The sequence below is a fragment of the Lithobates pipiens genome, unplaced genomic scaffold (assembly GCF_037356315.1).
Source record: "Lithobates pipiens isolate NorthernLeopardFrog02 unplaced genomic scaffold, aLitPip1_a1.2 Scaffold_25, whole genome shotgun sequence".
NCBI lineage: Eukaryota > Metazoa > Chordata > Amphibia > Anura > Ranidae > Lithobates > Lithobates pipiens.
Window position 1 is genome coordinate 99,162,107 of NW_027507787.1, and position 13,893 is coordinate 99,175,999.

Consider the following 13,893-nt stretch of genomic DNA (forward strand, 5'->3'; position numbering starts at 1 on the left):
CTGTAGGGAACTCTATTCCTGTTAGGTACTCGATAGTATCTTTTTTATTCCTGCTTTTCTCCTTTCCCTGTCCTACCTTATATGGCTGGCTATAATAACCATGGAAGACCGCTGCAATTTCGGGAGTGGAATGCTTCATTTCCCCCTTTTCATTTTTTATTTTTGATATGAAGGAGACATTTCTTCTCTCCCGCACTACTCTTGCTAACCATTTCCCAGATTTATTCCCCTCCTGGTATCTTATACTCTCTGCCCAGTGATTGACTCGCACCCTTTCCTTCTCCATGAGTCCTTCTAATTCTAGCTTCTTATCTTTTAGTTCTACTCTCTCTGGGATCCCCTTTGGTCTTGTTCGTTGCTCCAATTCCCAAATCTCCTTATTTAACTCTTGTAACCTTTTCCCTGTTTCCCTCTTTTTCCCTGTCCCGATGCTTATTAAAATTCCTCTTATAAATGCTTTGTGGGTCTCCCATATCGTACCCCTCGTAACCTCTGGGGAGTCATTTCTTATAAAGAACTCTTCCAGCTCTGTTTCAATCCTACTTCTAGTCTCTAGGTCCTGAATTAGCGCTTCATTTAATCTCCATGTCTCTCTTTTGGCCTGGTCTGTTGCTAGCTCCAGCTGTACCATAACTGGGGCATGGTCAGATAGGGAGATAGGTTTTATTACTATATCTTTGAGTGCTGGGAGCATTTGATGTTCAATCAGTACATAGTCGATTCGTGTAAATGTCCCATGCACCGATGAGTAGAAGGTATAGTCTCTGCTATTTGGATGTTTAATCCTCCAAGCGTCGACCAGCTGAAATTCTAAAAGCGTAGCCTTTATCTTTTTATATCTAGGCCCCGACCATCGGGGGGACCCCGCAGAAGAGTCCACCCGAGGGTCGAGGCACATATTCAGATCCCCCGCCACTATCAATTTACCTTTTCTGAACTCTGCCAATAAATCCAGGGCCTTCCTTAGGAATTTATCTGGGTCCCTATTTGGGGCATATATGTTCGCAAAAGTGTATACTCCATCCAAGATTCTTCCCCTTATGAACAAAAATCTCCCTTCCGGATCGGCCATTTGTTTCTCAACTTCAAACCTGACACTCCTCTCGAATCCTATTGCTACCCCCCTCGCGTAGCATGTAGTAGAGTCGCCATAGAACCATGTAGGGAACTTCCAAGATGTCAGTCCCCCTCTGGTCTCGTGTGACATATGCGTTTCCTGCAGACAGATCACATTCGCCCCATATAATTCTAGCTCCTTGTTTACTCTAAACTTTTTTTGGGGAGTGCTTATACCCCTCACATTGTATGTTATCAAATTCAACCTTGTCATATCTCACTCATCCTCCTCCCCTCCCCCCACCCCCCGCCCCCCGCCGGGGGGGGGCAAAGGCCCCCCCCCGCCGGGGGTCGACGCGGGGAGCGAGAGGAGGGGGAGACGAGAGAGCGCGAGAGAGAGTACATGTCCCCTATTTGAGAGAGAGATTGCCCCCCCATCCCACCCCCCCCTTCCTCCCACCCGCTACCCAACCCCCTCCCTCCCTAACCCTCCCCCATCCCCCTCCCCCCCTCCTCCCTTCAGAGGAGTGAACAAATTCCATTTTTGTTCCTCGCATAGGTGTCCCGGTGACCCGTAGGTCACCTTTTTGCCCGCCTAGCTTTCTTTGGGAGGGCCGCCTCAATCACAGCCTATCGAAGCACCCGCGCCCTCCCCCCCCACCTCCCGCCCCCACCCCCCGCTCCCCAATGATGGTAATTATACCCCGTCTCTCCCCCCCCTATCCCCGACCCTGGACCACTGCATAGCCCCACTATTTCCGTTGTTCCCCCCCCCCCTCCTCCCATCCTGGAATTGGTGGTGGAGGGATTTCTAGCCTATTACAAAAGTCCGTTAAGTCCTCTGGAAACCTTAATACTGCAGTGCGGCCGTCTCTCCTTCCCCTAAGACATGCTGGAAATCCCCATTGATAGGGAACGTTTAATGACCTCATCAGATCTGTCAGGGGTTTAAGGAGCCTTCTTCTCCTCAATGTTTCCCCCGCCAGATCTGAGAATATCTGTATCTCCGATTCCTGGAACATAATCTTGTCCTTCCTTCGGATATTCCCCAGTACTAGCGCCTTTTCCTCATAGAAATGAAATCTGATTATTACATCTCTTGGTTCTCCTGTGGCTTGGGGCCGATAACCCAAGACTCGGTGCACTCTATCTATTTTTAGTATTTCATCCTCCGCTCTTCCTAGGATAGGATTAAACAGGTCCCGCATCACTTTAGGAAGTTCTTCATTTTTAAATTTTTCTTCCAAACCTTTTATCCTTAAGTTTTTCCTTCTTCCGCGGTTTTCCTGATCCTCGATTTTATATAGGATTGTCCTATTTATTTTTTGGGCTGATTTCACTTGTTCGCTTAGGTCCCTCAGTTTCTGTTCATACCCATTCATTCTTTCCTCCATTTCCTCGACCCTGCCTAGTACTAGACCAATGTCCGCCCTTATCCCAGCTATATCGGATTTAAGTGAAGTTTCTACTTTAGTCAATGCCTCTGTAAATATCTCTTTCAACATGCCCAAGGTCGCTTGTGGCTCCGCCAGCACTGGGTCTCCTTCTATGTCAAATTGAGTTTCAGGTTGAGTTTCGGGTTGGGGAGGGGCCTCTCCTTTTCTCCCCAGTTCTTCCCTTCTTTTGACCTTATCTTCTTCTCGGGAGCTAACCCCCCCCATCCTAGTGCGAGTTGAGCATAAGTCCTTAGGTTTTTCCGCTCCCCGCCCCTCTCCCATCTCCATAGTTTTACTGATGCCCGCGCCTGATTTTCTTAGTGTCTTCTGGCTGGGGGTTTCCTGGCTGTTTTCCGTCGTACTTGTTTCCCCCACCAGATATCGTTGTATCCCCCCAGGACTAGTAGGTCCCGCCCCCTCCCCTTTTATTCATTTTCCCCCGCATACTCCTTTTGTAGTGGGTCAGCTCCAGAGACTCAAGGCCTTTTTCAGGGCCAAGGTCCTTTTCCTTTTCCTGTAACTCTTTGTGGGGTACCGGTTGCTTACATCACTTTCTAGGAGCGGGGCACTTCTATCAATCAATTAGGGAGAGGTGCTGAAGAGAATTATTTTGCGTGGGAGTTTTTTTTTTTTTTTTTCCTTTCTTCCCCTTCCCCGTTCCTTCTTTCACGAAGTGGGGGGCGCACAATGATGTAGTTCTTCCCCCTTATGCCAGTCTGCCAACAGGCGACAGCAGATGGGCAGTGGGCTTCCCTTTTTGTCACAGGTATATGGCGTAGTTCAGTTCCCGCGTCAATACCAGCATTTACCACCTGTGTCTGCCTGCCGGTCCACTGTCGAGTAGGCAAGGGGGAAGATAGTCGCAAGCGAGCGCTAACCGTCCTCACTACTTTATGCCTCTGTATGAGAAATGTATGCAAAAGAGAGAGAAAACTCCACACTGCATGGCTGTTTGTCTGCCCTTCATATATCCATCCACCTCACACAACTTCTCGTCCTACAGGGTTTATATCCAACTGATCAGACAAGATTAATAGCAATCCAGTGGTCTGGTAGTGAGCGTCACACTGATAGCATTCATTAGGAGGGTTATAACTATTCGCCTTATCACTTTAAAAAAAAAAGAAGCCATTTTCATCGGTACTTTCAGTCAGTTTTAGTGTGTAGCGATATATAAGAGATCAACTGTCCATTCCCCCTTCTTTCATCCAGATTACTTGCTCACCTCACCGCTCCGCTGCTCCTCTGCTCTGTCACTGTTATCTGATCCGAGACCTTACCTGCGCGTGAGGGGGGGTAAAGATGTCCGTGGAGTCAGGTCGGCTCAGTGGAGAGGGGGGGGGGCACAGGGCTCCGCACATTGCTGCCGTCCTACCGCTGTGTCCCTGCTTCACAAGGGAACGCTCGCTCTGCTCGCTCTCTCTGTGCTGTCTTCACCTGGGGCGTCCGCTCTGTCTCGTACAGGCGAACAGCTGATGGCAGGCGGGCGGTGCGGTCGACACGGAAGGCGGGAGGCGGGGACGACGAGGGAAGAGGACGCACGCCGCTCCGGCGGCTGCTACGTGTCAGCGGCTCCTCCCATCCCCTCCCAACAGCCACAGTCTAACCTCGAGCCATCTACTTCTGATAGGACGTTCAGGAATGCCCTTCAGAGCGGGATCGCGTGCGTGCCCGCGCAGCGGCGAGATCCCGATGTGCTCGTGTCACCCGGACACGGCGCATCTCAGATCGGCAGAAGGGGTTTTGTGATTGGTCCTCCTGATCACATGATGGCCGTGTCCAATCACGGCTGTCATGTGATGTAAACAAACAGCCAGTTGCTAGGCAATCGGCTCCTCCTCTCCTCACACAGAAGTCATCGCTGAGGAGAGGAGAGCAGATCGCTGCAGCCGGCTGATGATCAGTGAGTATGAGCTGCTTTTTACTCACTGATCATCAGTCTAGTGTAAACACTCAACACACAACACACCACACAGTATAAACACAATGTCCCCACACGTGTCCCCAAAACACACATGTCCCCTAATAATAAAAACATGTCCCCACATATGTCCCACTAAAATCACATGTCCCAATGATTATCTGCACACATATGTACGTGATCACCTGCACACATATGTACATGATCATTTGCGTACATATGTCCGTGATCACACAAACCAATTATTATACACTTAACGGAATTTTTTTTACCAAAAACATGTAGCAGAATACATTTTGGCTTAAATTTATGACAAAATTTGATTTTATTGGATTTCTTTTAAAATAGAAAAAGGAAAATATTGTTTGTTTTTTTTTCCAAATTTCCGCTTTTTTTGCGCTTATATCGCAAAAAAAAAACAGTCGTGAATAAATAACACCAAAATAAAGCTCTATTTGTGCGAACAAAACGATAAAAATTTCATTTGGGTACAGTGTAGCATGACCGCGCAATTGTCACTGAAAGCGCGAGAGTGATGAAAGCTGAAAATTTGTCTGGGAAGGAAGGGGGCGAAAGTGCCCTGTATTGAAGTGGTTAAAGTCCAGCTCTATAGGTGGCCATAGATGTTAATTGATTTTCTGTCATTCTGGCTGTTGTCTGGTGGTCAGAATGTATCTGCACATTCAACCATTGTATGGCAACCTTGAAGTATTGGCAGAAGTTGAAAATGATTGTCGAATCCCCCAAGGCCACTCAGGGCACATACTAGCTCTTGGTCCTGTTCAGATCCTTGCAGAAATTGCATTGTTTTGTTGGCTGTGCTGTGCTGTAACTCATTAAAGCCCAAATTATGACTTACAGCAGACACTGAAGCCACCATCCCATCTTCCTTATGTAGCCCCATAACTCTTCTTCTCCCTTGACCTTATTTTTTCAGTAAGAAGAAAAAATAAATAAAAAAAAATAAAAAAAAATGTCATTGTACTGAAAGGGGAGACTGAGCCCAGCCACCAGCTAGTCAGGGGTGAGAGACTACAGTATTAGCGCACTGGAGAGGGGTGCATAACATATGCCAGTTACTACTATAGTCTCTTGGACAAAGCATGAGCAGCTGATCGCTGGGCTCAGTCTTTACTTTCAGTACAATAAAATATTTTTAGTACAGTTGACATCAGAGAAGGCACTGGGCTCCAAGATTAGAGGGAAGACTGCAGATGATTCTGGTTGACAGTGGTTGTGCAAGCTCTGTGTGCGTTGAGTTATGCCCCCTTTCCTTTGCATGCATTTGCAGTCAGAACTAATTAAAGTGGTTGTAAACATCCAGAAATATGAACAAAGCATATCCTTCTATGGTGTGTACTTGTCTCAATTAGGAGCCCTAGTGTCATTTCTGTCTGCTGCTTCATTCCTCTATCAGCGTGTCACTTCCAAGTTTTCCTGACACCAAGAGCAACAATTTGACTGGGATGGAACCTCCAGCTGATTCACAGCCTCAGCTCTGTTCTTGTGTGCTGTTTTTCAGAGGGGTGTATCTCTTCCCTCCAATCAGCTCTCGGAGCTCTCCTCACTGAGCTCTGAAGAGTTTAATTTCAGCTCTCTGCCCCCTTTGTTCTGATGGCTCAGGCAAGTTTTTTAAAAAAGAGAACAGAAGACCTCCATTAAACAGGTACAACTTTTATGTAGGAGGATTTGTTTCATCTCTGTGATTTTGCTGGGTTGATGTAAGGGTTTTCAACCACTTTAAAGTGGCTTTTTTTCTAACTTTTAAGTCCTGCTAGATGACTTCAGGGTGACTCCTTTTGCAGGTATAGTTATGTAAACCCTTTAAAAATATGTTTCTTTACTATTTAAAATCCAATAATATACGGTCTCACCCTGCTCTGCACATGAGGTGTTGCATTCAAAGTGCTTAATGGGATCTGGCTTGGGCTTTCTTCTGGTAATTCTTTAGTATATATGTAATAGTACAGCAGAAACTGTTCTAAGCAACATACAGTACAGATAAAGTGGCATTGTCATCCTTGGAGCACTAGTTATTGAGAAGGGCCTTTTCTTCTATTGTAAGTTGCTTTTAACCATTCTGCATTTAATTTTTTATTTTTTTATTTTTTATGCTGTTTTGACCTAATTTTCATTTTATCGGTGTTTGGCTGCAGAATGACCCCAGCACAATATTCTCTGTACAGATTTCTGTTATCCAAGTCTTCCCTCTCTGACAGCAAAAGTAACGGGAATCTGTTTATCTTGTTTGCAGAGATATCCGTCTGATCGACGTCACAGAAGGTCTCTGTCAAAGACTGTTGGAGTACAACCTTCACAAAGAGCGGACTGGCAGCAATCGCTTTGCTAAGGTATTTTAGTGCACAAAGTCTTCCCTTTTTGTTAACGTGGAACTTTAGTGCTTTAAAAACAAAAAACAAAACCTGCGAACAGGCTATGTCTCTTCTGCATTAAAGTCGCTTACCTGTCTGTCCGCACTGATGACAGATGATGGAACTCCCGCGTTATGTGCGGAAATTACGTCATCTTGGCCCAGTCAATGAAAACAGCCAGGGATCGATTGCCAAAAGCCCCTGGGCTGAAGATGTCAGCGGCTGGGAGAGCCAGGACATCACAGCGACGCAGAGGAGGTGAGTATAGTTCTGCTTTAAAAGTATCTGTGTTTTAAAAAAAAAAAAAGTGACAAAATGTATGTATGTATTTTCAATATCCTCCAAATATATTCGTAGGGCTTTTGAATATTGGACTGCAATAATTGTGTAAAAGACTCCAATGGTCTTTTCCATCAGTGGAAATTTTCAGTAGATTGCTGTCGGCTGTCTGTAGACAGCCAACATGGGTTGCAGCAGAATCTGAAGGTTCCCAGGTTACCATAGCTATTTTATTCATTTGTATAGGCATTGCAGATGAAGAGGAGCATCAGTCTGCTTGTCTAGAATTACAAGTGTGTACATTCTATAGATTTTTTTTTTTTTTTTTTCCAAGCTCTGCAGCCACATTCTTATTAAATGTGTAACTGCTATTAAGGCCAAAGGTACAATACAGTACTGCAGAAGTTTATACTCCTGATTTTAACATTTCCAATTTCTGCCCTCTCCTTAAGACATTTTGCCATGTATTAATGTTCTCTGGGTGGTTTACATTTTTTTTTTTTTTTTTTTTTACATTTTGAATTTCAATTTAGAGTGTATGTACACCCTAGCAACGAACGTCCCTTTTTTTTTTTTTCCAGTTGAAAGTGTTTTGTTATATCTGAATGATAATGGGTATAAATACCTGTTGATCTTCACATAAATCCAGGGGACTGATACCTTTATGTGCTCTTTGCTGCATCTTTAATGGTTAGACTACATGCCCATGGACATCTTAAAAAAACAAGCTGCAAAGCTAGTACAGATGCCAGGAAAAAAGCGGCGTTAAAAAAATGATTTTTTTTTTTTGCATTGGCGTCATTACCCGGTTAGCCATGCTAGCTTTCAGCCGCATTTTTCTGTCTCGGTCATAAGTATGGTATAGGTCTTCTCCCTCTATTCTTCCGATGTTGATTTGGACGCGATCTCCCGGTTTAATGCTGGGTCCGTGTACAATGACTTATATTGGCATGGGGAGGGGCCACCTGATGATGTAGTTAGAGGACACACCCCTTGTGATGTCTTCAGCCGATGAATAGAGAGAGAAATGCGGGATGGTGCATAACGCTGTGTATACAGAGTTAAGCCCAGTTAAATTATGTTTAACACCTTTTTCCAGCGTCTGGCATTTTTTACAGCTCTAGCGCTGGAGCGTCAGAACGCACTGGTCCTGGGGTTTTTTTTGTAGCTTAAAAACGCCTTTGCCACTTACAGCTCAAAAACGCCACGGTGGGCATGAGGCTAACGTGGAGAGGCATTTTTAAGCTACAAAAAACGTTCAAAAAAGTGGCTGTAAAAACATCCCTGGGCATGAGGACTTAAAGTTCTTTGCAGCTCTACCTGTGGATTACTGAATGTTATGGAGTGAGAGGTGTTCTGTAGTCCTAAAAAAACTTGCCATTTTAGGGTTACAACACTATATGCTTCTAGGTCAATTATTACATTTCTTGGAAACCATTTTGTAAGCAGTGACTTTTTTTTTCCAGTTGTTTGAAAATGTTATTAGAACGCACCATACTGATGTTGGATCTCGGTTTTCTTTGTGGCAGCCTTATATATTTTTTTTAAACAGGTCATTTTTATTGAACATTTTTCAACAACCATGAAAAAAGAAAACAAAAAGCAGAGCAATAAAAAAACAACTCATTCATTACTACATACAAATATATTTTAAAACAAATAATGCCCATATCACATTGTTTATAAATAATACAGTAAAAGAAAAATAAATTTTTTTACAGGAAAATATAAAGCTCCCTGAACGTGCAAATACATTAGGAAAAGAAACACGGCTCCTCCAAGTGCAGTATTGGTAAACCATTTAAAGATAAGTCAAAAGTGAAACTACTCACAAGAGGAGAATAAACACGAGCATGATAGTAATCCTGCAACAAAATCCAGGGTTGGTTTTCTCGTAACCGTCAGTATCTCTGAAGTGCAGGTGGATTCCAGTATTCGCAGCCTATGAGAACAGGGAACACAGGGGCCATCGGAGATGGCGTCACTTCCGGGTGCAGGGTGAGAGGAGGTGGCTTTGTGTTCGGAGCATGCTTGCTCCTTTCTCAGGCTATCATATTTTTTTTGTGTGCAAATACATTGGAGCTGCACGATTCCAGGTGAAAACATTTTCAGATTATACAAAAAATTGGGCTAACTTTACTGGTTAATTTTATTTTTTATTTTTTTTTATTCATTAAAGTAATTTTTTCCACAATATAAGGCTTTGGATGGGGTGGGTTAGGGGGATCCAAATGCTCTTAAATAAGTTATGTCCTCGGGCCACTTGGCACTGTATTACTGTTTTGTATTTTTATTTTTGAATATGGATATTTGGACTTTATGCGTGAACTACTGAATAAAGTTCTTTCTGGATATAAAAAAAAAATAAAATTTTTTTCCAAAAAAATTACATTTGAAAGAGCTGCATAAATAGTGTGACATAAAATATTGCAACAACCACCATTTTATTCTCTAGGGTCTCTGCTAAAAAACAAACAAAAAAAATGTGTATGTTTGGGGGTTCTAAGTAATTTTCTAGCAAAAAGAATTGATTTTAACTTGAACTTTCCTCCATTTACACACCGAAGTCTATTCCTTTGACAAATTGTTACAATGTTTAGCCTTAGTTCCACTGCCAAAAAATGTTGTGATACTTGGCAGACAGCCGTTTTTTTTTTTTGTTTGTTTGTTTTGAGGCTGTGTCATTCAGCTCAAAGAGAATTCTCTGCATAGAAAGAATTGGGAAATACTTTTGTCAAGATCTCAACGGGAAAAAAATCGCAATAACAATTAATCGTGCAGCTCTAAAATACATGCAGTTTCTCACAAAAGTGAGTACATCCCTCACATTTTTGTAAATATTTTATTATATCTTTTCATGTGACAACACTGAAGAAATTACACTTTGCAAGTAGTAATGTAAAGTAGTGAATGTACAGCTTGTATAACAGTTTAAATTTGCTATCCCCTCAAAATAACACACAGCTGTTAATGTCTAAACCGCTGGCAACAAAAGTGAGTACACCCCTAAGTAAAATTGTCCAAATTGGGGCCAAAGTGTCTATTTTGTGTGGCCACCGTTATTTTCCAGCACTGCCTTAACCCTCTTGATCATGGAGTTCATCAGAGCTTCACAGGTTTCCACTGGAGTCCACTTCCACTCCTCCATGACGACATCACAGAGCTGGTGGATGTCGGAGACCTTGCACTACTCCACCTTCCGTTTAAGGATGCCCCACAGATGCTCAATAGGGTTTAGGTCTGGAGACATGCTTGGCCAGTCTATCACCTTTACCCTCAGCTTCTTTAGCAAGGCAGCGGTCGTAATGGAGGTGTGTTTTGGGTTGTTCTCATGTTGGAATACTGCCCTGCAGCCCAGTCTCTGAAGGGAGGGGGGTCATGCTCTACTTCAGTATGTCACAGTACATGTTGGCATTCGTGGTTCCCTCAATGAACTGTAGCTCCCCAGTGCCGGCAACATTCATGCAGCCCCAAACCATGACACTCCAAATCACTATGCTTGACTGTAGGCAAGACACACTTGTCTTTGTACACCTCACCTGGTTGCCGCCACACACGCATGACACCATCTTAACCAAATAAGTTTATCTTGGTCTCCTCAGACCGCAGGACATGGTTCCAGTAATCCATGTCCTTGGTCTGCTTGTCTTCAGCAAACTGTTTGTGGGCTTCCCTGTGCATCATCTTTAGAAGAGGCTTCCTTCTGGGACAACAGCCCTGCAGACAAATTTGATGCAGTGTGCGACGTATGGTCTGAGCACTGACAGGCAGATCCACCCCCCCTCAACCTCTGCAGCAATGCTGGCAGCACTCATAAGTCTATTTCCCAAATGTAGCATCTGGATATGACGCTGAGCACGTGCACTCAACTTCTTTGATCGACCATGGAGAGGCCTGTTCTGAGTGGAACCTGTCCTGTTAAACTGCTGTATGGTCTTGGCCACAGTGCTGCTCAGTTTCAGGGTCTTGCCAATCTTCTTATAGCCTAGGCCATCTTTATGCAGAGCAACATTGTTTTATTTTTTTTAGATCCTCAGAGTTCTTTGCCATGAGGTGCCATGTTGAACTTCTAGTGACCAGTATGAAAGAGTGAGAGTGATAACACCAAAATTAACACACCTGCTACCCATTCACACCTGAGACCTTGTAAAACTAATGAATCGCATGACATCGGGGAGGGAAAATGGGTAATTGGACCCAATTTTGACATTTTCACTTAGGGGGTGTACTCACTTTTGTTGCCTGCGGTTTAGACATTAATGGCTATGTGTTGTTGTTTTGAGGGGACAGAAAATTTACACTTTATACAAGCTGTACACTCGCTACTTTACATTGTAGCAAAGTGTCATTTATTCAGTGTTGTCACATGAAAAGATAATAAAGTATTTATGAAAATGTCAGCGTTGTACTCACTTTTGTGAGATACTGTACATAAAACATCAGATTCCAAAAAATGACTCACAATGTCTGTCTCCATACAGACTGAGAAGAGTTCCAAATAGATTAGCATTTGGTACTGCAACACTGTGTTTTGTTGTATCTCACTTAGCAAAAAGGCAAGTAAGCTTTTATCACATGGCATCCAGCCCCTGAGGTATAGAGAAGTGTGTTGATTCACTGAATCTAGCCACAGCGAACAGATTTTTGCACTTGCTTTTCTTAGGGCAGCCTCTGTGTTTATACGTCAACTCCTCTCCTCATAGAGTAGAGTTAAGTATATCATACCACTGCCACAATAGCCACAATAAATGCATGTCAACCTAAGAAAAATTTCAGGCATTCCTAGGGTGGCAATTTGTGGATCTACCAGTGCCTACGTTGAACAGATGGTGTTAAAGATCGAAACAATAGCCTCACAGTAATGGTGGCGATTGGGGACCGCACCATAACATGTGAAGGAGGGATCTTTAGGCCGGTGTATATCTTGGGCACTGTGGAGATGTCACTTTCCCCCAAGCATAGCTGAGTCAGGTGCTGCGAAGGGGATAAACAGACCTTCAAGTGTTCCAGTGCCTGGATCCGCTCCTCGTCACTCAAAGAATCCAAATCCTGTTGCCATGCCCGTAGGCTATTAACAGTATGTGGCTGCTGTTTGAATAGTAAAATATGGTGTCAGAAGTGAAGGTCGCCTTAGTTAAAGCCACAGAGGGATTATATTTGAACTGGTAGGTAGACACTTGGTACTGTAAAACGTGTTGTAATTGAAGGTATTAAAAATAATTTTTTGGGCAGCTGGTAACATTCTGGGAATTTATTACATGGTGATATATCGTTGTCATATAAAGCCTAAAGGAATCTATTTCCAGCCTTTTTCCACAAGTCAAATCCCTCTAATTTACTCAGCTCTGGTAACCCTGGATTATCCCAGATCAAGATATACTGTGTATAGCCTTCGTGCATTGTGAGATTTCATACTGTTTCTCACGTTTAATGGATTAAGTTGAATGTAGATGTAGTACATTTTGGTATAAAAGTATTGAGCCACCATCAATTGGACAGGTGGAATTTCTGGGAATTGAGACAGGACAGCATTCGGAATGGGGTCTTGCAAGTTTAAGTTATTCAAACCATACTAGTGTTGCATTTGGGATGCTGAAAAATAAAATCTAGCATTAAGACGGCGCTGGACCTCCCTTATATTTAGGTAATTGCAGTGTGGAGAGCCATCTTCTAGGATGTCTGTACTTCCAAATAGGGTCTGATTCCCCTGAAAAGGGAATCTTTTGCACAAAAAAGACGAAGCGAAATCCATACTGAGCAATTATGGAGAAGGAATAGCAGCTGTGGCATCCACACCATTTTTACAAGCTTGGCTCTCCCAATTAGGGTCTGTTCACACAGGGGCAACTCGGATCTGACTTCAGGTCGCCCCTAGTCACCTCAAGTTGCGCTACATGTAAAAATCAATGTAAGTGAATGAGAGCCGTCTTAATGCACACTACTGAAGTCGCTCCAACTTCAGAAAAGGTTCCTGTACTACTTGTATCCGACTTGTAGGGGACTGGTACCCATTGATTTCAATGGAAGTCGCCTCCAAGTCGGATCTCTGTCTATACGGAGGCGACTCTCACAGAATTATCAGCTTCGAGAGAGGGAACTCCACGCCAAATTTATACCCCTACCCATTCACCTGTGGGGAAAAAAATGTAAAAAAGAAACACAACACAGGGTTAAAATAGTTTATTGCACAGCTCCGGGGGTCATCTTCCGTCTTGGGGGGGGGGGGGTCTTCTCGCCGGACTCCTCCGGTATCTTCTGCTTGCTCTTTTACTAGCGGAGGAGCCCGGCTTTCTTCTTGGCCGCCGCCCTCTTCTTCCGACTTCGGGGGTCTTGTCCCCCTCTTCGGTTCTTCTTGCCGGGCCACCGCGCCTTCTTCTAGTTCTTTTACAAGCGGTGGCCCGATCTTCTGTCGCCGCTGTCTTCTGGCCTTCTGTTCTTCTCTTTTCTTCTGGAGATGTTGCCTCGTCGCTGTCTCGGGTCACAATGACCGTACACGCGATGTGCGGCGACTTATATAGGGACATCACCGGATGATGTCCCCGCCCATTATGATGTCACAGTCCCAGCATCCTCTTGGACTGTGACATCATAATGGGCGGGGACATAATCCGGTGATGTCCCTATATAAGTCGGCGCGTGTCCGGGCATTGTGACCGGAGACAGCGACGAGGCAACATCTCGAGAAGAGAACAACAGTAGGCCAGGAGACAGCGGCGACAGAAGACCGGGCCACCGCTTGTAAAAGAGCTAGAAGAAGGCGTGGCGGCCCGGCAAGAAGAACCAAAGAGGGGGACAAGACCCCCGAAGTCAGAAGAAGAAAGCCGGGCTC

General features: G+C 44.2%; 1 protein-coding gene across 1 annotated transcript in view; it reads left to right on the forward strand.

The window, feature by feature from the left end:
• CNPY3 (canopy FGF signaling regulator 3) overlaps window positions 1–13,893 on the forward strand; it is a 37,025-nt gene that overhangs the window by 13,472 nt on the left and 9,660 nt on the right. Inside the window, exon 4 of the mRNA XM_077454765.1 lies at window positions 6,668–6,764. Within this exon, the coding sequence (XP_077310891.1) occupies window positions 6,668–6,764 (97 nt within the window). The remainder of the gene's footprint in view (window positions 1–6,667; window positions 6,765–13,893) is intronic.